This window comes from Neodiprion lecontei, chromosome 6 (genome assembly GCF_021901455.1).
Source record: "Neodiprion lecontei isolate iyNeoLeco1 chromosome 6, iyNeoLeco1.1, whole genome shotgun sequence".
In the NCBI taxonomy this organism is placed as follows: Eukaryota; Metazoa; Arthropoda; class Insecta; order Hymenoptera; family Diprionidae; genus Neodiprion; species Neodiprion lecontei.
Window position 1 is genome coordinate 20,186,448 of NC_060265.1, and position 21,810 is coordinate 20,208,257.

The 21,810-nt window shown below is 41.2% G+C and overlaps 1 protein-coding gene and 1 long non-coding RNA gene across 2 annotated transcripts in view; one reads left to right on the forward strand and one right to left on the reverse strand.

The window, feature by feature from the left end:
- Window positions 1-21,810, forward strand: part of LOC124294927 — an 80,270-nt gene that overhangs the window by 6,393 nt on the left and 52,067 nt on the right. The window lies entirely within an intron of this gene.
- LOC107223260 (cytochrome P450 4C1) lies at window positions 1,692-5,731 on the reverse strand. The gene is made up of 10 exons (XM_015662884.2): window positions 5,310-5,731; window positions 4,200-4,312; window positions 4,013-4,103; window positions 3,694-3,888; window positions 3,371-3,440; window positions 2,929-3,055; window positions 2,785-2,854; window positions 2,595-2,707; window positions 2,205-2,442; window positions 1,692-2,101 (listed from the first exon to the last, which is right to left on the reverse strand). Exons 1-10 carry the CDS (start codon window positions 5,482-5,484, stop codon window positions 1,764-1,766), a joined length of 1,530 nt encoding a protein of 509 aa, XP_015518370.1. The 5' UTR covers window positions 5,485-5,731; the 3' UTR covers window positions 1,692-1,763.

Genomic DNA, 21,810 nt, shown 5'->3' on the forward strand with positions numbered 1-21,810 from the left:
GAAAAACATTGTAGATTTTACATCTTCTGTTGTGACTATATGGATGGCAAAAAGAAAAGAAAAGAAAATCCGATAATAAGAGTTACAAAACCAATACTGAGAGTTACAATATACTTGCAATTAGATAGATATACAACAATTGATGTAGATTTGACTGTAAAAAAGTGCTGTCCATATATTCACCACGACAAATGTAAAATCCTACGTTACATTTTTTTTCCGTGTATACCTATTTTCATCAACTTGTTTTGACGTATTTTTTTTCCAAGGTAGCTGGCTTAATTACGTTATAACGAGCCCCGCTTGCATTTTCATTTGAAATTGTTCCGCTGCCCGCAATTTTCCTAGTCGCGTTACAGCGGCCTGAGTTTTTTTTTTTTCACCCTCTTTTTCCATGTAATTTTCCACTCGGCTCGTCCCCTCCAAAGGACCTTTACGGTATCATTTTTTTATTTTATTTTTTCCGTCTTTGGCTGACGTATAAACACAATTTTACATGTTATACTATCATAATTTTGCATTATTCATATTTTTACGCATGACAAATGAATGCAGAAATGGCGCTTGGTAATTCACGCGTGAATTTGTCTGCTTCGTGCAATCATTTGAAATTCAATATCATTTTTCGTTCCGTTAAACTCGGAGTTATTCGATGAAACGTGAAAGAGAAACGAACGAAATATAAATGAAAAGAAAGCTGTGGAAAAACAGGGGGAATAAAAGTAATTAGTCGAATTTTTACGTGGCATGAAAAGCTTTAATAATAACCAGGGGTGACTCCGGTCCCGATGTAACTCTCGACCCGTTCCATAGCCATTTGAAATCAATAACAGCATTCGCGGAAATTGCGCCTGGATATGAAATTGGAAAAAGCATTTAACCAGAAAGTTATGTATGGTACACTAAAATAGAGAGAAAAAAATTATTGTGCACGTTGCTCTGCGGGTTATACAGGTCATGGGGCTTTCACTCGCATTAAGCGAACCACTTATATACATGTATACAAATATATATCTAGCTGATATTATGTGAGTTAAATCTAGACCGCTGGCCAAATAAAGTGACCAGCAATGTTTGAATTTGTTATATTTTTACAGCTTTCATCTCATCCGGTGTAGCCGAATAATATTTTTACGAATAAATTGCGCGCCGTTATACGTTGTAAAAATAAATATACGAGATGTTGAAAAACATTGTGACGCTTATTCCATGTTGCTTTGGTATTAGGTGGAGGCTGAGAATCACGGAGGGAAAAGGTTAGACCTAACCTCGCGGAATCTCTGAAGATGGGCGGGTCGTTGACCCCGGCTCAGAGAAATTGCTTCTATCGGCTTACCGGCTCTGGTTTTATTTGTTTTACACAGGCAACGGCCGTATTTCGGGCTGCATTCTATGTCGAAAGTTACGGGAACGTTTGTGTCTAGGTTCGGGTTCTCGAATTTCTGGATGAATCTTTTTCGTCTATTGAAATCCGGGACTGTAATCGACGCGCAAAGGCTATTGTTGAACGGAGACTTTAGTTTTCAGTCACGGATTTTTGGCGATTCGCTCCACTTACTAACGCGATATGAATTTGGTATTTTTTAAATATGACGAATCCAATTAGTTTCGTCAAAGTACCAAGCGTGGAATTATACGTGTAACAGTTGGTACGTATTTTCGAAAATTTTGATACGAAAATGAATAACACGTTTTCCCAGATGCATTATTTATTTTTACGAACAACTGCAGTTTGTGGAGATTCGTTGTGAAATTCATCCCTACTACTTGCGGATAAAGTAGATCTTGATTCCGTCCTGTGGCCTGAGTATGAATTCACTGTGACACTTGATCTCCTCATATTTCACAGCGCTCTTGACCCTCCATTCTCTCAATACTGCTGTTAAGACGATCTTCTCCTCCAAAATGGCGAATTTTTGTCCAATACAGTTTCTGAGTCCGGCACTGAAGGGTATATACGCGTACGGATGTCGCCCTTGAGAATTCTCCGGTAAAAATCTGTCCGGATCGAATTTATCCGGATTTGGCCAATGGTTCGGATGCCGGTGAACGTAGTGTATCAGAACGCGAGCGTAGATACCCTTAAGCACTTTGTATCCAGCTGCTCGATAAGATTTTATGGAAAAAAATCGTCACGTGTAGTACAAACACTTGTCGTGGTAAATACTTGTAATCGTCGAGGCGTCATCAGCCAATTGACCCACCTATTTCCGTGTCTTCGGTTATGGTTCGACTCACCGATGGCACAGCGGGAAATAGTCTCAGTGTTTCCTTTATCACCCTTTCAAGGTATCTGAGTTCGTTGATTTGTTGAATCGTCGCTGGTTCCTTCGAGTCCCCAAATATGCGCAAATGCTCCTCGTGGATTTTTTCTTGGACTTCCGGATTATTGCCGATGCAGAAAAGCGCCCAACTTATAGTCGCAGCCGACGTATCGTGACCCTAGAGATAATTTCAATTCCATGTCATTCCATTCTTTTATCGATGAGACTGACCATTCGACGATTCGATATCATTTCAAGCGGGATTTCACGTGGAACGCGATTCCACTCGAGTTAGCAAAAGTAAAGTTCATCGTCGTTGGTCATACTCACTGCGAATAAAAACGTGTCAACTTCTTGTCGCAACTCGTCGTCGGTGAGTGGCATCTTTTCACGTTCGCACGCGTCTAACAAGTGGTCTAAAAATGCCTGTGATTTTGGTTTCTCTGTGTAAACGAAAGCGTTATTTATTTCGATTAATCGTTTGAAACGTGTAACATAAAATGTTTCAGATCCTCCTCACCGAACTTGTAGTTTTCATCGGGGTTATTTTGCTGACGGATTTTCTGGGCCGCCTTCCTTTCACTTATTACCTACAAATGCAGAAAAAGTAAGGTCAGTACGTAAGTTTCGTAAACGAATGAAGCGATTGTTGTTTCATTCTTACCTTCTTTGTAAACTTGTGCGCTGTTTCTACAAAATGCTTGAATTTTTTTCCACGCTGAGTCTGATAGTAGAACCAGTCATTATGTAGCCAAGGTCGGAATGTCCGTTCTACAGCTTCGGTGCTGATTCTACGAATGAAACAGACTTTGGTAAAATACGTAGGATGCATTTGTATGGGTATAGATCCACTACTCAATTTCTTCTACTGGCCGAGCGCAAGTTTTTCACCCTCAAAAAGTCGATCTCTTTGTTCCACTTTGATTTTGTACCAAGCGCGACTAAGGCTTGTAACAAGTTGTGAGTCCGTATCTGTTTTGATATTGTTCCGGTATGTGTAGTCGACTTGACACTGGTTTTTTCAACAATATTTTGTACGCTACTCTACGTAATTAAGATTTCCCATATCCATTACGATGCAATGTATTTCTGCTTGAAATTCATACCGATTTAAGGCTGTTGCATATTCCAAATTTTCGTCCATTTGAGCATTGATGTTGACCCCCATTGCTGCTTCTGGAGTTGACAAGAGAATTAGAAATAATTCATCTACTTTAAGACGAAATTTCTAGTGAATGAAAAATTGCGAGTGAAAGAAAGAGGAGCGAGGAGGCTGTCGCACAGTGAAATAGATAGATCAACTGTTGTTTATAAATTGAACGAATATAGATTACCGCATCAAAGTCCAATCTCGCAAGTGTCATTTTACGACTTTATATTCGTTTCGCATATTTTACCTGCACACGGAGCGTGTAGTATAGTATCTCACCACAGATTATATCCAGTGTACATTTTAATGAAAAAGCATGAATATCGATCGGTTCTTCTGGATTCGTCTTTAGCTCTGTCTCGATACATTTTTTCAAAACTTCCGTCTTCTCAAACATTACCACTGAATATTCCTCCAATATATTGTAATGAAAGGTTGGGGTAATCAATTTTCTATGCTGATGCCACGTTTCCCCTGCGTAAGGAATATAAAAACCGTGCATTATTGTGAACCATCATCACTGAACAATATCAAATCTGTGAAAAATTGATACCGGAATTGTACTACTTATTGCCTGTAATGAAGCGATTTCACCGACCTGTAGAAGTTATCAGTCCTGTACCCAGCCACGGTTGAACGAAACTATAAATGTCTGATTTCGTAATGAGCGTCTTGCTGCGCAAAATCACCTAATTTACACAGAGAATAACAAAATCGCAAAACATCGTTACTTTGCTGTGTCGGACAACGGGACGACTGAATCATGAGAGTGAGGTATTACTTACGCTGACAGTTTCTGGCGAAATAAAATGAACGTTTGCTTTAGTTCCAAGCCAAATGCGGAATAATCCATCCATCTGATACCGTTCGCACAGGTCACGGAACCATTTCAAGCGATCTGTAAGCGTTATTTGCGTAGTGTAGGGTAGATGCGCCGTTTGTGGCCAATCGTGTAAAGCGTTTCAGTTGTATCTACTCAATAGTTTGAAAATAAAATCTTACGAAGTCGATTACTTATACATATCCACTTTTGCACTATTTGTGGTCAGGCATTTTTTTTTATATGCAGTGGATTAGCTACCAATGGTACGATTGATGGCCGCACAGAGTACTTGAGAGGCTAAAAATGGTACGTCTACTCTAATTCTCAGTGAAAAGTACTGATTACAAAACACTCGTTTTGCGTTGGACGTGGTATTCTCTTCTTGAGGCATTCCACTCCAAACCGACCTACGTCTGGCCGTTACTAATCGGCGATTTTATTCATCTTTAAGTATCGTGTAGAGTGTACGAAAAAATCGTCTTTCACTGAGTTTAACATTTTTTGAACCACGGGTTTGATTTTTACTGCTCCCTAAAACATAACAACCCAATCTTCGAATGCGTAGCTCTAATCGATTGGCGTCAAATTTTTCTCATAAATGCTTTGTTAAAAACGAAAATTTTGAGACCGAGATAAAAGTGGACAAGCTTTTGCTTTCAGAGTTGTAGGCGAATACACAAGTAATTAAGAAACGAGAAAAATGAAATTATATACAAATTTGGGAAATACTAATCTATATTTTATACGTTTTTTCTCACTTTTTAATTACTTGTTTCACCTGTAGGTTCTAAACCAAAAGCTTGCCCACTTTCGTCTTGGTCTCAAAACTTTCGTTTTCTAACAAAGAATTCCTGAGAAAACTTTGAAGCCAGTCAACTGGGGCTTATTATTTGAAAATTAGGTTTATCATGTTTTCGAACGATTATCGTGTTTATCTTTATCGAGCAGTAAAAATCGAACCCGTGGTCCAAAAAAATTCAAACAAAAAATATTTTGTTCCTTTGACGCCGCAATTCCAGAGCGACAAAACAGTGTTCATTTTTCTAACAACGACGGCTGTATTTGAGCTCACCTTTGCGGTCGACCTTTATAATCGTCAGCGCGTTCCCCACTATAGGATGAGCCTTTGGTCCCGGAATTTTATTGACGGTATTGGCAAATCTGTAATACTCGTAAAGCCATTTAGCCACTTTCACGAAAACTACGGCGAACCATGTCGTCAATAACAGAATTATATAATCATTCATCACGTTTTATCGTAAAATTTACACTCCAAATTGAAAATTCACTGCAGCACAGGCTGAATTTTCATCGAATACATCCGCTCGCTACAATTGGAATATTCGCAATGCGTGTCGCCTTATCGTTGCCGTAGAAGTTTTATTTATTGTCCATACAGAATTTGTTCTGCAATCACGCAAATTATTATACTTAACTGCCGCCGATAGAAAAGACGATAGCAATGAGACTGGCATAGCGCCCTTAGGACATCGCTACAAGCATATAGTGTTGATTTTGCTATATTTATGGTACACTTGACACTCTTATATAAGTGACACTGGCACTTACATAAATGCTAATTGTGCAAGCAGTATCAACAATCAACCGACATATTATGTCGTCTTTATCAACTCGTAGCAGATATACGATGCGTATTTGTATTATCTCGTTATACTTAACAATACTGCATTGTTAATATATTCACGTTTTACTTTTCATGTCAAGTTTTTACTTGTAACGTGACAACGCGGTACCGTGTATTTGAAAAAAATACAACTTCTAATCTAACATGGGTCTTCGCTGGAACCATGGCGTAGTTTGAGGCAGTACTGTTGCTGGTTATACAGAAGAGGGAAAATTTAATTCTTAAATTTAGTTTTCATGATTAAATAACATTTACATTAATGAATTATTGCATCAAATCAATCATTTCTCTGCGTAATAGACAATTTACGCGTGGCTAAATTGTGGAATACTTAAATGCATTTTTATTATTGCACAAATATCGCCTTGGATATATTCACGATCGATACCATATTTATGATCGGCTAGTTCCGTTTATAAATTAGTTCCGTAGCGATAATGAGAAACACTGGCATTTAATACTGTTTTTTTTTTTACCTTGGTCACTTGTACTATAATTTCTTGTAAATATTGCGATAATATGATGCTGCTGTTACAATAAATTAGCGTTGGGCCCTTATCGAACTGAAACAAACCGCGAAACTAATTCTTGTTTCGATAATATCCATCACTTTACAACGACTTCGATTACTGGAAGTACCGTCAAATATGATAAAAATATTTTGCTGCTATTATTCCTCGTTGTTCGTTATATCGGTACCTATCGCATTATATTATTTGCTTCGTAGCTTGTTGTATCGAATTTCGTATCCTGGTTACACGATGATTATAATTTGTATTGTGAATGATATTGAATTGTGACGACTACCACAGATCATATAAATAAGGCGCATGCGGATAACGAGTTGTGGCGGTGATTCGCTAATGATCATCTCTTTCTTTTTGCTGCTGATGTACGCCGCGCTGTGTAATTATAACGAAAAAAAAGTGGCATTCACTTTATATTTTACACAATGAATAGCCGTGAGTAGAGTGCAGCTGGCATCGCGGCTGAAGAAAGTTATTCAAATAGGTACCCAGTCCAGTCGTAGTATAATTGCTAAGTTCTTGGGAACGTCGACGTAAAGAATATTTGAAAGATTGAATATAAAATCCGTTTTTGTCATTCCAGAATGAAAAATAACCCTTTCAGACGGTAACTACAACTCTAACGAATATGTAATCCCCATAAAATCATCCCTTTATCACCGAGAGAAATTTTTAGTTCTGGTTACCGCTCATCCTTAACCATTTTCATTTTTTATTACAATCGAAAAATACAGTTCCAGGTACAAAATGAAAATTAGTTTTCTACCTGTTACCGGAAAATCTAGTATCCGTTACTATTCTTTCTCATTACGATCACTGTTACTATATTTTCTTGTAACTGTTGCGAAAATTTAATGCTTGCGCGACAATAAATTGATATTAAAGCCTTATTTAACTAAAAAAGTAGAGTTAACCTCAGAAACTGATTTAGCGTTGGAATTACCAAAAAAGAATCGACAATAGCGCAAAATGGTAACGCGTACCTCGTTTTTCGTCATTCCAACGATATTCTGACAGCATTTTCAACGATACCTGTTTTACTGAATTTTTCTAGTCCCTGTAACAAATGAAATTTTTCTCAGTGTATAAACCTTGTGGTCATTGATGTAAAAATGGTTAAAAAATTGCATCCGAAATTGATTTTCGGCCTTTCGGAATGAAAAATAACCCTCTTTCATCTGCAATATTCACGAGTACAACTCGTTCGAACGTCTATTCCTCGTAAAATCATCAGACAAGGTGTGCGAGTCGCCGCTAAGCGACGTCTGGAGGCCAAATCTGGAGTACCGATTAATTCAAGAGCCGATTAATCAGTGGCCTCAGTTTCCGGGACCGATTCTCATCAAGCCCGCCTTCGATGTCGCTCCTCGGATGCTCTGCGGCCGGGGCGCAGCGTCGGTAGAACTCCTGACACTAAATAATTTCTGCATCCGCGGAGCCGAAACTCGTGCGTGAAACACAATTGTTACCCGTACATACCTACGCGCAAGTACAGCTCAACCCCGGTGGGAAAGTACATTTGCCGATCTATAAAATATAAATTATCGGCTTTCACCTCGCATCAAACTCCGAACAGATTGAGCGATGCTTCCGAGCGTTGTTTCAAGCTACGATTCAGGCCTACGATTAATTCGATCTAATTTTTCCTCGTTCTTTAATTTTCTTTCGTTTCTCATTTCGTCCCGCCATTGGTGAAATTTTTTTACGTTGGTGAGAAAAAAGTACCAAGAATAAATCAGCTGGACCGTCTGAATCAAAGTTTAGATAAAGAGGATAAAAGCTGTTTGAACAACCTCGAGCAGCATCGTTTACGCCAATGATGGTAAACCCGAATCAGATAACATCGATAACTACTTCGTAGAAATGAATCTGAGGAAATTCGAGTAACGCAAGCTGCGGTATTAGCAATTTTAGTAAAGGTAAATAATCCGATAAAGAAATTTCTACCAGTAGCGGTAAAATACTTTCAGTTTGCAAAGCAGAACGAATTTGCTTTGTCAAGCTTGAGTTTCACGCACCGATCGACGCGAAGGGATAATGGCCGAATCAAACCCTGCGGCAAAGCTGCAATTATAATTATCGTTGTTCAACATCGTCATATTGGGACCGTGGATTAACGATCGCGAGTTTTGCACACATTCCAATCCGACAGGTGCAGCTTAATACTGATTTCCGTATCTCAGCCGTTGATGTTCCCTCATTTTGAAAGCTCTTCCGGGAGCTTAAGCCCTCGGCTTTTCGGGGCTATAGATGAAAACTCGTTGATGATAATGTCTGAGAGGCTGCTGCAGCGGGGCTCGAGGGACGGGGGCTAATTTTATCCGATGATATTCCTGTAACGGCTAATTGAATTCCGTCGTTTTCTCGGGACCCCTTGTACCTAGATGCCATATTCTTGGTTTGTTCTTTATTCTTTTATCAAGGAAGTAATAAACGGACGAAGGAGACCGTGGCGAAGAATTACGCAATATTCCTGCGCTGCGCTGCAGTTCCTACCCTCCGAGAAGCTTTTATTATATTTCTTCTCGTCGAGAGATTTATTCATTGCCTGATTGCATCTCCAGGTACCACGTGACTCTCCGCTTGCATCGTTCGCCTTTTTATATCTCTTCGTATACGTACGTATCCATACCTATATATACCTACAATTTGCGTCGCATGCAACGTAGCTGCAGCTAAAGCGACGTCTTCGTCGAGCGGTTCAGGAAACCGGAAATTGATCGCAAAAACCGGTACGAATGCAGCTTCGGTAAAGTTTCGACTCGATTCCTGTATCCGTGTTGAATATACAATCTCGCAATGTTTACACACCTTCCAGGATCATGACAATCGTTTTACGACAGGTTTACTACAAACGCATCTTCTATTCGTGTCACAAGCTTTGAGTGAAGGCAAAATTTCACTGCCTGCAATTCGGTTTTATGCAATAGTTGGAATAAGTATTTTTTCCCATACAGAGATGAGGGAGCGTGTTCTGAAAATTATTACCGGCTCACTTGTGCAACTGGTGAATAATATGCGAAGTAGTTTGTGACGGATTTTCACAACAATTTTAGTTTGCAAAAAATTGAATGATCAAGTTAATAATGTGACCAGAGTTAAGTCGAGAGTAAAGTCCTATATGTAACACGGGAATAAAAGTCGATTATTCCCTTGTCACATAATGTACTATTACACAGGTACGAGAAGAATATATTGCGAATCTTGACTCTAGAACAATATTTTCAATTTATCAAGACTAAGGATTTTTTTTATCTAAGGATTGGTTTGAGTTGTCTTATCAACCTCCGGTTGCTTCTAAATTTTTTGCATAATGTAACGTCGAATTCCAATTGAAACCAAAACTTTTCGGTCCATGACTTTGTTTCAGTGATCCATTTAGTTTTCGAGTTACACTTGATTCTCTGTAACCGTCTCAACGTCATCGAATAAACGTGACCAGAAAGTCGAAAGTCGCTCTTATCAACTGACAAAACCATTTCGCAAAGTTTAAACCTGTTTTGAGAGAGTCGCGGTTTTGGTCAAGTGGACTGCAAGTCGAATGCCCTGTACACACCTACCTCGGTTGGGTAATTCGCCGTTGCTACACGAGTATCCGCGGTCCAAGTACGGCGCATGCAAATGAAGGGCGTCATCCCCTAACGGTGCCTTTGTCGAGTAACCCATTTGACCCGAAGACCGTTGCAAAATTTTCAAGATATTTTGGCAGGCCCGTCTTTATCGCGGTTGCGTTATCGTTGCAAGAGTTATCTATTTAACGATATCTCGCCGACTTCATTTTCATTTTCATTTTCACTTCGAGCATCCCTTCAAATCTGTAGCCAGCCAAATTGCAGCTGGTGTGCACTTCATGTTCCGGCAAAGAAGCGCATTCCTGCAAAAAAACTTTGGATTCAGGTTTCCATATTTTTGTCTTCCTTGTCGCGCATTAGCTGTAAATTGTTGGGCAGGTGATTTAGTCATCGTTGCACATCCGAGGCATCCGGTCGAGTTGTAAAAGTTTAATGATTAACGGTAGTTTGAATTTTGTAACGAGAATGGAGGAGGTTTTGCGTAGTTAGATTTAACCAAATCGGGGCTGCAAGTTTCACCATCGGTTTCTCGCCCCTCGCCATGTCTCATGGTCGCCTCCACCTTATATCGCCAACTAAGAAGAAAATATCCCGTAACTTTGCACATTGCGGGCTTAACTCCGTACGGAGCTACATTTTTACGTTGTAACGACCCTGCGCCGTTGGAAGCGGATTTTATATCCCGTGTCTGTGCTCTTTATTTCGTTATAGCCTTAACGGTCGAAATCGCTCAAAAAAAAAAAAAAAGGAAAAAAGAAGCCGAAACATAGAGACGAAACTTTAAGGATCGTTTTACCACCGGATGTTCGACTGGCCGTGTTTCATTATTCAACCTAGGTAGTTATTTAAAAAAAAAGTTGTAAACAAGTGCTCGTGAAGCGAATGCAGGGAAAAAAGTAGCAATATACTTGCATTTATTCATCTCATATTTATTTATGAGTATATTGTGGAAAACTTTTAGTTGTTACGATAAGTGTGCAAAGTACCGGTCTCCTTCCGTTTTCTTGTCACAACAGATTTCATTTAACTATTTCATCGAAAATTTACCTATTGAAATACGGTACGACAGATGCCCCATGTGAACGTATACGTTTGAAATCTATTGGTTAACCGTGTTTTATTTTTTTTATTGATTTTACAGTAACCGTAACAGAAGTTTTCAGTGAAAGGTAACACGCCGTGAGTGTATCGGATGTAACTTCAGTTGCCTATTTGCCGGCGCAACTCCCGACAACTCCCGATGTGTGCGGAAGGTTTGACCCATGTTTAACGGAGAGGTTCGACTAACCAAATAATCGCCACTATGTGTGTTTCAATGTTTGTCGGATGCCGGTAACGTGGAAGTTGTAGGAGAAAACTAGGAAAAAGTGCCTGTTAAGGCTATGAGAGGTGCCTCAGATAGCAAATTTCCGGATTATTTCAGGCGAGGGGTGTCCGCTCCTGCCGGATTCGATGCCGGCCCTTGTTTCTGATGAACGATATCAATAACACATTGCAGGAAATTAAGTGTCAACGTGTGTTCTCAGCAATTGAGATTAACAAGAATCAGACAGCAAAGTGCGAGTCAAAATTCCCCCTCGGATAGCCATAAACTTATTGTTATTCACCGTTTCACACGATTGCGTAGTTTCGGTTTTTTATATAATACGTCGCCTCACGTTTTCCGTTCAAGCTGTTTTCTCATCAAACTGTTTCACTTAGCTGCTTTGAATTTCACTGCAGCGTTATAGCGCAGCGTAATTTATATCCTCTACTAGCGTTAATAAAGTATAAACAGGTATAAACAGTTCCACCTGCGTCTGATTGTGAATTGTTGAATTGTCGATTTCCAGTCGCCCGTTACGACAATTATACAAGGAAAGCGTTGAAGTGGAAAGAACGGTAAACAATGATTCATTTCCGTGCCATCATCGACAGTATTCGAAGCTCAATATAAGTTTAAACGAGTTTCAGAAGCACGGAACCTGGCGTCGCCGCGAACGATTTCCCCGCTTTTCTTCGTTTTATACGAGTTTAAAAGTTGAATCGTTGAAAAAATCTTTCATGTCTTCCTTTCCTTGAGTTGTAAAAACGCTTGAATTAAAGCTGAAAATTTATGCAGCCCGCACGTGCGCCGATTCTATTTTCTCTTGGGCCCTCACCCTTTTGGCGTGAGAAACCAGACGCGGCGTGGGGGCGGGAAAAAATAATTGAAGAAAAGCTCGAGAACTCGGGCAACAAGCTCTCGGCGAACTCCCTTGGCGTGTACGTAGGAATGTGGCGACACTCTGCGGCGATATGGGAGCCCGGAAAGTCTAAGCCACCCATACCAGAGTCACAAATCTTCGTCGTCTCTGACGCTTAATACAAGTTTCAAGCGGTTACGTGCCGAAACGTTACCGGGGAATCCTGGCTTTATCGAGTCTTGGGTTAAACCGTCGCGGCCTGCCGAGCTATCGCTTACCAACACTTTCGGGATTCCTCCTGCCGATTTTATTCGCTCGATTAACAACCCCGCGATCCACAACAACGCTTATTTTCACGGGGGGCTTGCGCGTCTCCTTGTCTCTCAGTAATTTTCGACGAAATATAGAAAAAGGAAAATTCACCGTCGTTAGTCCGCTTAACGCGCAGAGTTTGCTCCAATTAATTCTTTGCCGGTATACGATGTGAGGGGGCAAAATATGCTTCGTCTGCAACCGCTAAGGCGGGAGGGAATGTTTCCTGTATTTAAAAAAATTTCACTCGTGGGTAGTTACGTAGTTGAACATTTTAATGAAATGCAGGGTATCGTTGCAATATCTGTTTAAATATTCTTGGAATTATAGGAAAATGCGGGAAGAATACAAGGGAAATTATTTAATATTTAATACTAAACTTTCTATCCGATGCAATATCAGATTTTTTTCTTTACTTTGCTTAATTTTTTTTTTTTAGTCTTTGTAACACTTTAACATCAAGTTATTCTTGCGCCAACATCAAAAAATGGAAATTCTTATACGAAAATATACCTATTACGAGTTATTATAATCAAAAATAATAGTAACACGTCACGCTAGATTTTATGGTTACAGCTACGAAAGTGATTTTAATTTTGTACGCGGAATTATATTTTTCGGTTGGATCGGAAAAAGTGGTAATAATTTTAGGAATGTACATAGTAATCACAACTAATTGTAAGATTTTTTCCTCCGTGTGCTCATTAAGTAACTTGATGGGGAGGGGGGGCAGAAACTCAAAGTGATGATAACAGAGAAAAGTCTTATTTGTACGTGAAAAATGATTATTTTGGGAGAATCGCCCATATCTGTTAATGCGAAGAGATACTTTTTGCCGGCGAGTGTAAAAATTACGCGATAAAATTGACCTAAAAAAAGTAAACTAATTGGCAAAAAGAATCACGTATAAAAAAAAATCGGTCCTACCGAGAGTTTTCGCTCACATTCAGCTTGCTGCAACACTCGTTAATGGACTTTTTACTTAATTAAAGCTGCGGCATTAATTAATTACGCTAAGAGGCAACAGCCCAGCGTCGTTATACGTGTACCAGGTAACCGCAAATGCAGTGAGCTTGGGCTTAGTCCCTTGTGATAAAAAATCATTGAATTTTTCAGTGACTTTGCTCCGGCAAAAATATTCCAAAATACTTTGTACGGGAATTTTGAGACCGTACCAAATTCGCCGTACAGGCTCTGATGGAAAATTTTTATCAAGTTTGAACTGTTCAACATTATGAGCATTCCGACTGATGAGCGAATTTGATAGCTACGGAATCACCGGTGATCCGTTTAATAGGGTGCCGAAATGTCGGCCGAGGCTTGACGATAACTTTGTGAAATGCGGGTGCCACGTTAATGGCTTGAGACTTGAACATCGCTTGAAAGTATCCGCGAAAAGAGAATGAGAGAGAAAGCCGGGAGACAGCGAAATATGGGGTAGATAGAACCGGTTGGAAACAACGGCATTTATTATCTGTATATTCTGATGGCCGCAGCTTTTCAGGATTGTAAACCGTCGGCACGTTAATGCGGCGGACAGGCTTAACGAGATGGAAAATTCCCTGCAGGCGGCCCAAAGCTCGAGGCCGCTTTCCCGTATCCAGAATTATCCTGCGATCTTCTCCTTGTTTGTTCCTCCACCGTCGGAATGTCGACTGATCCGATTCCTCGGCGGTGAAAACTCCGACGTTAATTTGAGAAACCGAACAGACTTGGCGACTTATTATTATCGTAGGTACTTGACTGCCTGATGTTATTGGAAGAAAGAATTATTCTGATAAAGCGGCGCGAACGGTGGAAGGTAATTGAAACCATGGAACGAGGCGGAGAGAAAGAGGGCAAAGAGAGCAAATCGCTCTGGGACTTACTTGCCTAGTGGGTAAATTGAAATAATTTCTCTGAACTTTGAGAGAGAATCCTTATCGTCGTATTCAATTTAGTCTCGGTCGGAACGAGTCAAAGCTTCCAAGATAGCTCCCATATTGTGTTATCAATATTCAACACGAACAAGAGGACGAGCTTTTTCCATTGTCGAACCGGTAATCCTCCCCTGCCAATCTTTGCCGTATTTAATTCACAGCTTTCTTTCTCCATGATCATTTATATTTTATACGTATACTTATAATTTATAACATAAACCTTGGATTCTTCACCAATATTGTACGATGAACACGCGGCACACGTAATACGTTTCTCTAAATTCCACCCGAGATCGAGGGGCGATACTTTTCCGGAACTCGTCTCGTTACCACGCTTAGCGCTTTCGTGACTCTCAAACGATTCGATGATTCAAGATCCGGTAAGAGAAATGCTTGAACAGGGTTAATATTGACCTCTGCACGTCGAGTCTGAAATTATTTACTATCGATCAAAGATCGTGGAATAATATGATTTGTTGATCTCGCACCCAGATCCGCACCGAGGATTATTTGTTTGGTGTTGCGCGGGGTCCGAAACTCCGTTCACACCCCATTCAGTGAATAAAATTACATTTCCATAATTCGATTAAAACTTCGAATGGAGGCGAAATTGCTTGATTCAAGTTAACGCCGTTAAATTCAGTTGAACCCTCGCCGCTTGCCCTACATCGTTCACGTGTCGTGCGCCACGCGCAGACGTTTCCTTCGACAGCCTTCAGACTGCTCGTCTCATATTCATTACGAGGGTTGTGATACCTACTCGGTCCTCCTCTGCACCGTCTTCACGCGAAATGTCGATAGTTCCATTCGGTCTCCTGTTTCACTTTTCGTCCCTTCCGAGTGAAAAACGATGCGCGTATAATGCAGGAGGTCCGGAACTTTGTTACTCGGTTTAATTGACGCGTCTGCGCCTTTGTCAGGATCGAAAGTTGTTCGCAAATAGCTTCGAGTATTCAACGCCTCGTTTTAAGTTCACTTAATTTCATGTTTAAGTGCGCGACAAACTCGAGCGGGACAAAACAAAAAAAAAATTTACTCGACTTATAAAATTATCGTTTACTGCTTTGAGAATTATCTACCGCAACGCTCTTCACTTAATAAAAACTCTGCGCTTAATAAAACCTTTTCGACTTGCCAAAAGCAAGCGACGGTTAAAATTTTTCCCCGTGTTGCACATTTCGCATGAGTATTGAATTTCAACTGTTCTAATTTCGCAGTTTCTTTCTCCCGCTTCTCAATCTTATTTTCTATTGACATTCGATGCCGTATAAAAACTTAATTAAAAGCGACACTCGCAGAGAGGCAAAGTAGTCATCCAATTCCCAGCGGCAAGTCTAGGTGTATATTTTAGCGAAATCTCTTTGCAGAGATAGCGGGTATCCGCCCCTTGGAGACTCGGAGGGACGAGGGTGCGCCTATCACTCCTGATTTAATACCGAAGGATCTCTCCTCTCTCTCTCTCTCTCTCTCTCTCTCTCTCTCTCTCCCTTTTCCCTTTCCACCCCCTTTTTCCGTTCCGTTCTCTTCCTGTTCCTCTTCCACCTCCATTTTCACCTCCACCTCTCATTATATATCTCCAAGTCTTTTGCATCGTCCCTCCTCATCACATGCGAGGCACGGCGAATCGCTGGAGGGATGAAGGAGAAGATGAATCACCGGAGAGGACGCGTGGCGAAAACAGTCTTCATTGAATTTTAAGCCGTGTTTATTACCGAGAGACGCGGCAGGGACGAAACTTCATTTTGCACACCCAATTCACACATCCTTCGTGGCATACAGTCTCATGTTTGGTACTCTACGAGCCTCGAAGTAAACAGAATCAAGACAGGATCAACTTAATTCGCAAGTACAGAACGGCTTGGTTTGAATTTGAAAAGTTCTGGGCATCGATCCGACGATATTTTGTAAAGAAACTCTTTTGACCTTTGAAATTTTGTTCAGAAGAGTAGTTTCGAGGGTCATTCGGGCACTTGTCGACAAATGAAAACGCAGATGAAAAAGGAAAATAGAAGAGTAACAGAGAGGAACGAACGATCCGTTTATTTCACTCCTACCGTCTGGTTACCACACTCGTGCACGAAAGTGGAGAGGCTGGAGGGCTGGTTATAGGGGTGAAATGTTCTCCTGAGTACGAGAAAATATTTTTCGGTGATGGAAAGTCCTGGAAATTGCCCCGGCGTCGTTATGGCGCCTGGTAATCGCAATTGTCCGCCTGGGTTATGATGATTTGGTCCCACCGTCGCGTCGGTGTCGCTGTGCGAGGTACACTTATTACAGGCAATATTCCCGCTCATCACGTCGGCTACAACGACCAAGGTACATACACACAGTGCGTACGTATACTCGCCGTGTGATGCGATAGGTAAGAAACAGTTGCGCTCCGTGGGAAAGAGTAGCAATGAAAAGCGAGGCAAAGAACAAAAAAGAGAAAAATAGCGAGACGTCTCGAGTCGAGACTTGGAAAGATTCGAGAATTAATTTCTCGATTTTCTCACCGTCGTTACAGCTAACGAAATCAGCTCGGATTAATCAATCACCTGTGAATTTTACCAGATTTCCCCGAAAGCTTGGCAGATGATTTAATGCGCCGGGGATGTTTCAGCACGCCGGTAAACACCGGGCAACAGACATCTTCGAACGGTGAGGAGCCTTGAAGCAGAAGTTAGACACGCCGTCGGACAGCCCGCTTTCAAACGTCATAGTTCACCCGACCACCAACGGCGTATTCGTCTCGTGGGGATGAAAGTTTACCTGAAATGTACCTTCTCACCTCAGACGTATATCACGGCAAGAATTTCATCGTGCTCTGTAAATTTTTGTTTCGTTTGTCAATCTGGATTCCATCTGGATTGACAGCGGGTAAGGTCTTCTCTTAAGAGCCCAGGCTGAAGGTACACTCTAAAATCACTGTGAGTTCGCAACCATTCGCGGATCATTGGATGAGAATGTACATGGAATTGCTTCATCGGTTGCTCCAAAGCTGCCTTCACGAATTACGCGTTCGCGAGACCGTTGCCTGAACTTGGAGGTGCAGGCCTACCATCCTTCATAGCGGAATCTGTTGCGTCGCATTTTCGATCTTTGTTCGGGGAAGTAAGTTGCCCACTAAATCTCCACCATCGCGCCGTGGAGGATCATCCGTTTACGTCGAGACGCCTATAGACGGGAAGATTAATTACGGGCATAGGTAGGTTGTACATGGATTTCTAGACGGTGAAGCGGCCGGGCGTTTTAACGGTAAGCCGATTGCACACCATCAGGTACATTCCCCGAGCCTCCGGGGCTTCGCCCGTTAATACACTCCCTCATAATTGTGTCATGACGGCTTAACATTGATCGTCGATCGAAACTTGTTTAATCATCGGTCTTACAGGCAATGCGATGCGGCCGTCGAGGCTCGTGCCTAATCAAGCCATGTTAAATTCAATCGGACAGGATCGTATACCGCATAGGGAGAAGCGAGTCTCCGCCCAACCTGTGGTCTTCGGAACTATGAAGTCGCTGGTATTTTGACAAAGTTCTCGTAAATAGAAGAAATAACATCATCTTGTTATCTGTTCGAACCTATCTTCAGACGTACTGTACGCAACCAGACTTTCGATTTCAGAAACGTTTGTTACATCACTAATTCCTTCACCCCTTGCTGTGTTCACAAGACGTTGGTTTCACATCGAAAATGATCGCTGGTTCTCTTCACTTCGATACTCTCCCACATGTTCGAGATTCAATAATTTCAACCACTTCTGACGTGTGGAGTAAGGACTTGAATGCGTGTGGATATGCAAGAAAAGGTTTTCAAAAAGCTATATAGCTTACTCTCGAAAATCTGTCACGTAGCATTCAATCCTGTTAAGCTATAGCAGTGCGGAGTAGCCTAGAGTGCGATCATTACAAGGCCACCTTTTCAAGACAATTACTCTAACGTCATCGGTGCCACCCTATCGAGTTAGTCTGCCTGCGGCTCACGCATAATATTCACCCTCTGTGTCTGTATCGCTTTGAACTCGACGTTGTCAGCGTTAATTTTCACTTGTGCTCACCCCTTAAACACGGTAACATTGGCTTATGGCTTACTTCGGTCTCACGCGAATCACATTTTGGAACCACCTTGACATTGGCTCCTGACATCATCCAGTGGCAGAGAAATTTTCATACTTATATTGTACAAACGTGCCCGACATTCGACCTCGTGAAGTCTGATTCTTGATTCTGAGTGAACTGAATTTCGCGCCATTTAGTCCTGGTTAAAGTTTGGAAGCAACAAAATCTTCAACTTCAAAGCCAATGTTTACAAGCGACTTACCTAGCCAGTCTGTTTGTGAGTACAACGCGGCGGAAGCGGCAGTTTGTTGAAGAGTCTCTTCCGCGTGGATTTGACGGTAAATTTAATCAAAGGGGCTCGCTCCCATCAGCTATTCCGACTGTTTTCACGCACCCGCAAACTGCCACAGGGCGAAACCTCGGGTGCTCCAATCTGACTTGCAGCCAAATGCAGACTCCGTGCTTGTGATCAACTCAGTGTAGCGATCGCTTTGGCGCTGGTGACATTAGCTGGCATTCCGGTTACTTTGCTAATTTGCGACGTGCTTCACCTCGCGTCGCGTGAACGTTGCTTCGATCTTTTTATCACGGTGCTTTTCGATCGAAGCATTTTTTTTGGATGCTGTTTCATGGACGGAAAGCTCATCTTGAGGTGGATAAAGACAAAGGGCTCAGGGGTCGATCGCTCTACCGGAGCGTACACGTGTTACTTTTTTTCCTCCCCCAGCCACACGTGAGACTTCAAACAACTTCGCATGGACGAACGCGTGACGCGAAAGGAATTTGCATGGACATTGAGTCGATGGTAGTCTACTTTTCACCGAACCGTACGGCTGACCTTCTCGCTTCATTTTTCGGTTGAAAAACCTTGATATTCTATCAATCCGATGACAGATAGCGATAATATAATATCACGAAGGAGTGAACTATTATCGCGAAGCGACGGCGTGCAAGAGGAAAAATTGACGTTAGGCACTGGCAGAGAGGTAAGAACTCCGCTAAGAACCTGCGAAAGAATGGTAATCGACACGTCGTAAAAGTTATGCGCGTTGAACTGGCACCTTGAAGTTGCTGGACGGACGTCGGGTGGATGAGGAAGGATACTATAAATTTTAAGCAGAGGGTCTCGATCATTTAATCAGAACAGTTAAAGTTGAGAGCCCTTGATCCACGTTAGCTTAACAAAGTTTATTGGAATCCAAGGATCCAGCCTTCCAATTTCCGTCTAGACTTTGGACTCTAGAGGTTTATTAGTGCAAGCTCCCGACTGATCTACAAATCTCGTGATTTTTCAATTACAATATTACCGGGATATAATATATTCTCGAACTGCGATGTGTTTATATGGATATGTTTGCAGGAGAGGATTGGAGCACGCCTAGAACCATGCGACATTACTGCAAACGTATCCCAAGCATAATATCATGCGGGAAATTTGGATCGTTGTTAGTCTTCGTTCATCGCATGCGAATAAATATTCCGCTCAATTTTGAAATGTTTACTTTGCCCCTTGAGAGTAAATGGGAAATGGTTAATCGACGTTGTATTTGTGCAGGGTTTCACTGCGGTTAGAGCGAGTGTTTAAAAATACGTATTGTCGATCGTTGATCAAGTGTGGCATTGGGAAAAAAAAGAATGATACAATTTTTCAAGGAAGAATACACTTTTCGTAGAAAAATGAAATTAAATAAAAAACTAACTAGTTCCTGAATTTTCCAAGCGAATTCAAAGCTCGTCAGAGCTACTCGCGTTACAACTTAATGCACATGGTAGGGTGTAAATATCACTCCAGCGGAAGAGTTTCATCTTCTCTAAAAGTGGAACGGCTGCCGAGGCGTTGAGGCAAATTGCAATGAACTCGAATATCGGTATTAAAATCTTTTCACTTAGCCGTCAGACTTTGATCTTCGCTCACGTCTTGAACTTTCGCCTTGGTTACTTCCGAGGAATTCTTCCATAAGTGCAGCCTTTGAAAATTTGTACCATGTTTAATAGCTCTTCTTTCTGCGCGGATTGCTTAGTCCAATTTTTCACGTGGCAGTTCAATAAGAGAGATACTAACTGGTTTCTAGAATTCCGCTCAGAAGGAGAGTATCAAAACTTCGGATCACAGATTTTACTGAAACTTCTAGAGGTATTTCTTTGGCCTTAAATATGGAGCTTCTCATGTGTAGTTCCATCCATTGGATCTTTTGTTGCTCGATTTAGCATTCATTAGATTATCAAGAATTTGCAGTCTGTACTCTACCATGGCTCTGAAATAATAATAACATATCCGTTTACACTTCAATCCATAAGAACCTGCTATCGAAACTCCAACAGAAAATAATGAATATTAATATTTAAGACTAAAATATACAATACGTTTCGTTTAGTAAGGCATTCTACTTATTAAACTGTTAATTCAATAAATTTTAACCGGCACGAAGAACGGGCCAATGGATAAAACTACGCATCAGAAGCTGCATATTTCAGGGCGATGAAACACCCCTAGAAGTTTCAGCAAGATCCGCGATCCGGAGGTCTGATACTCGTCTTGTCGGTACTTTTAAAATGAAGGTTATTTCTGGCAAACGAATGTCAAGCACATAAGTTTTGATCAATTCTTGACTTTACTTTTTGCTCACAGTCGGTTTCTAAACTCATTTTCCCCAGAAACGAAAAGTTCAAAGGGACTCTTGTCAGGTGGAATACGATGACGCATACATATGTATAAGGTTATCAACGCGACGACGCCGTCCCAGAGGTCAGAACTTTATAAAAAGGTAGAATTTTTTTACACGCGTCATATTGAATATAAATTCTCTTGTAAAATCGAGGACCGTCGCGAGATTTGCGTTGAGTCATATTGAAGTTAGCTTGTTTGTCGAACTCGACTTCTGTCGTATCTTTCACTGTTTGCCTTTAAGAGTGAGCGATGCCGCGCGCCTCCCCCAGTCGTTCCGCCGCGGATCGAACCCTGGTTGGAATTTAAGATGGATGAAAAAAGAAAAACACTCCATCAACTTGTATAGTTTGCAACTTTTATTGACAAAGTGCCGTAGGAAACAGTATACGTATATAGGTCACCTCAGACTCTCCACCACCGATGCTCCTCAAAAACTTTACTTTCAAGTTCTTTGAGTATACGTATATGTGGTACGTTACGTGTAGCAGAGCTTGCGACAAAAAGCCGCTATCTCATAGTACGTATGTAAGCTTTGATACCTACGATATTCGATAACGTTAGTTTTGTCTGCTTTACGGTCGGAATACACAATTGACTGTAGAATTCGCATATCCTCCAGTTCGGCAAGTTTCTTTCTTTCGAATCCGAAATTTAATTTAGTATTCCGCACATTTAAATTGACGTGCTTTTCTTGCAAAATTCTGTCTCTTTCTTGTGGAACTGT

Bases quoted from the DNA above. Each gene is read 5' to 3' on its own strand.
- LOC107223260 (XM_015662884.2), bottom strand. From the start codon at position 5,484: ATGAATGATTATATAATTCTGTTATTGACGACATGGTTCGCCGTAGTT. The intron at 3,441-3,693 runs GTGAGATACTAT...TGTCAACTCCAG, and splicing joins TACACTGGATATAATCTGTG to AAGCAGCAATGGGGGTCAAC. The intron at 2,102-2,204 runs GTGGGTCAATTG...CTTATCGAGCAG, and splicing joins AACCGAAGACACGGAAATAG to CTGGATACAAAGTGCTTAAG.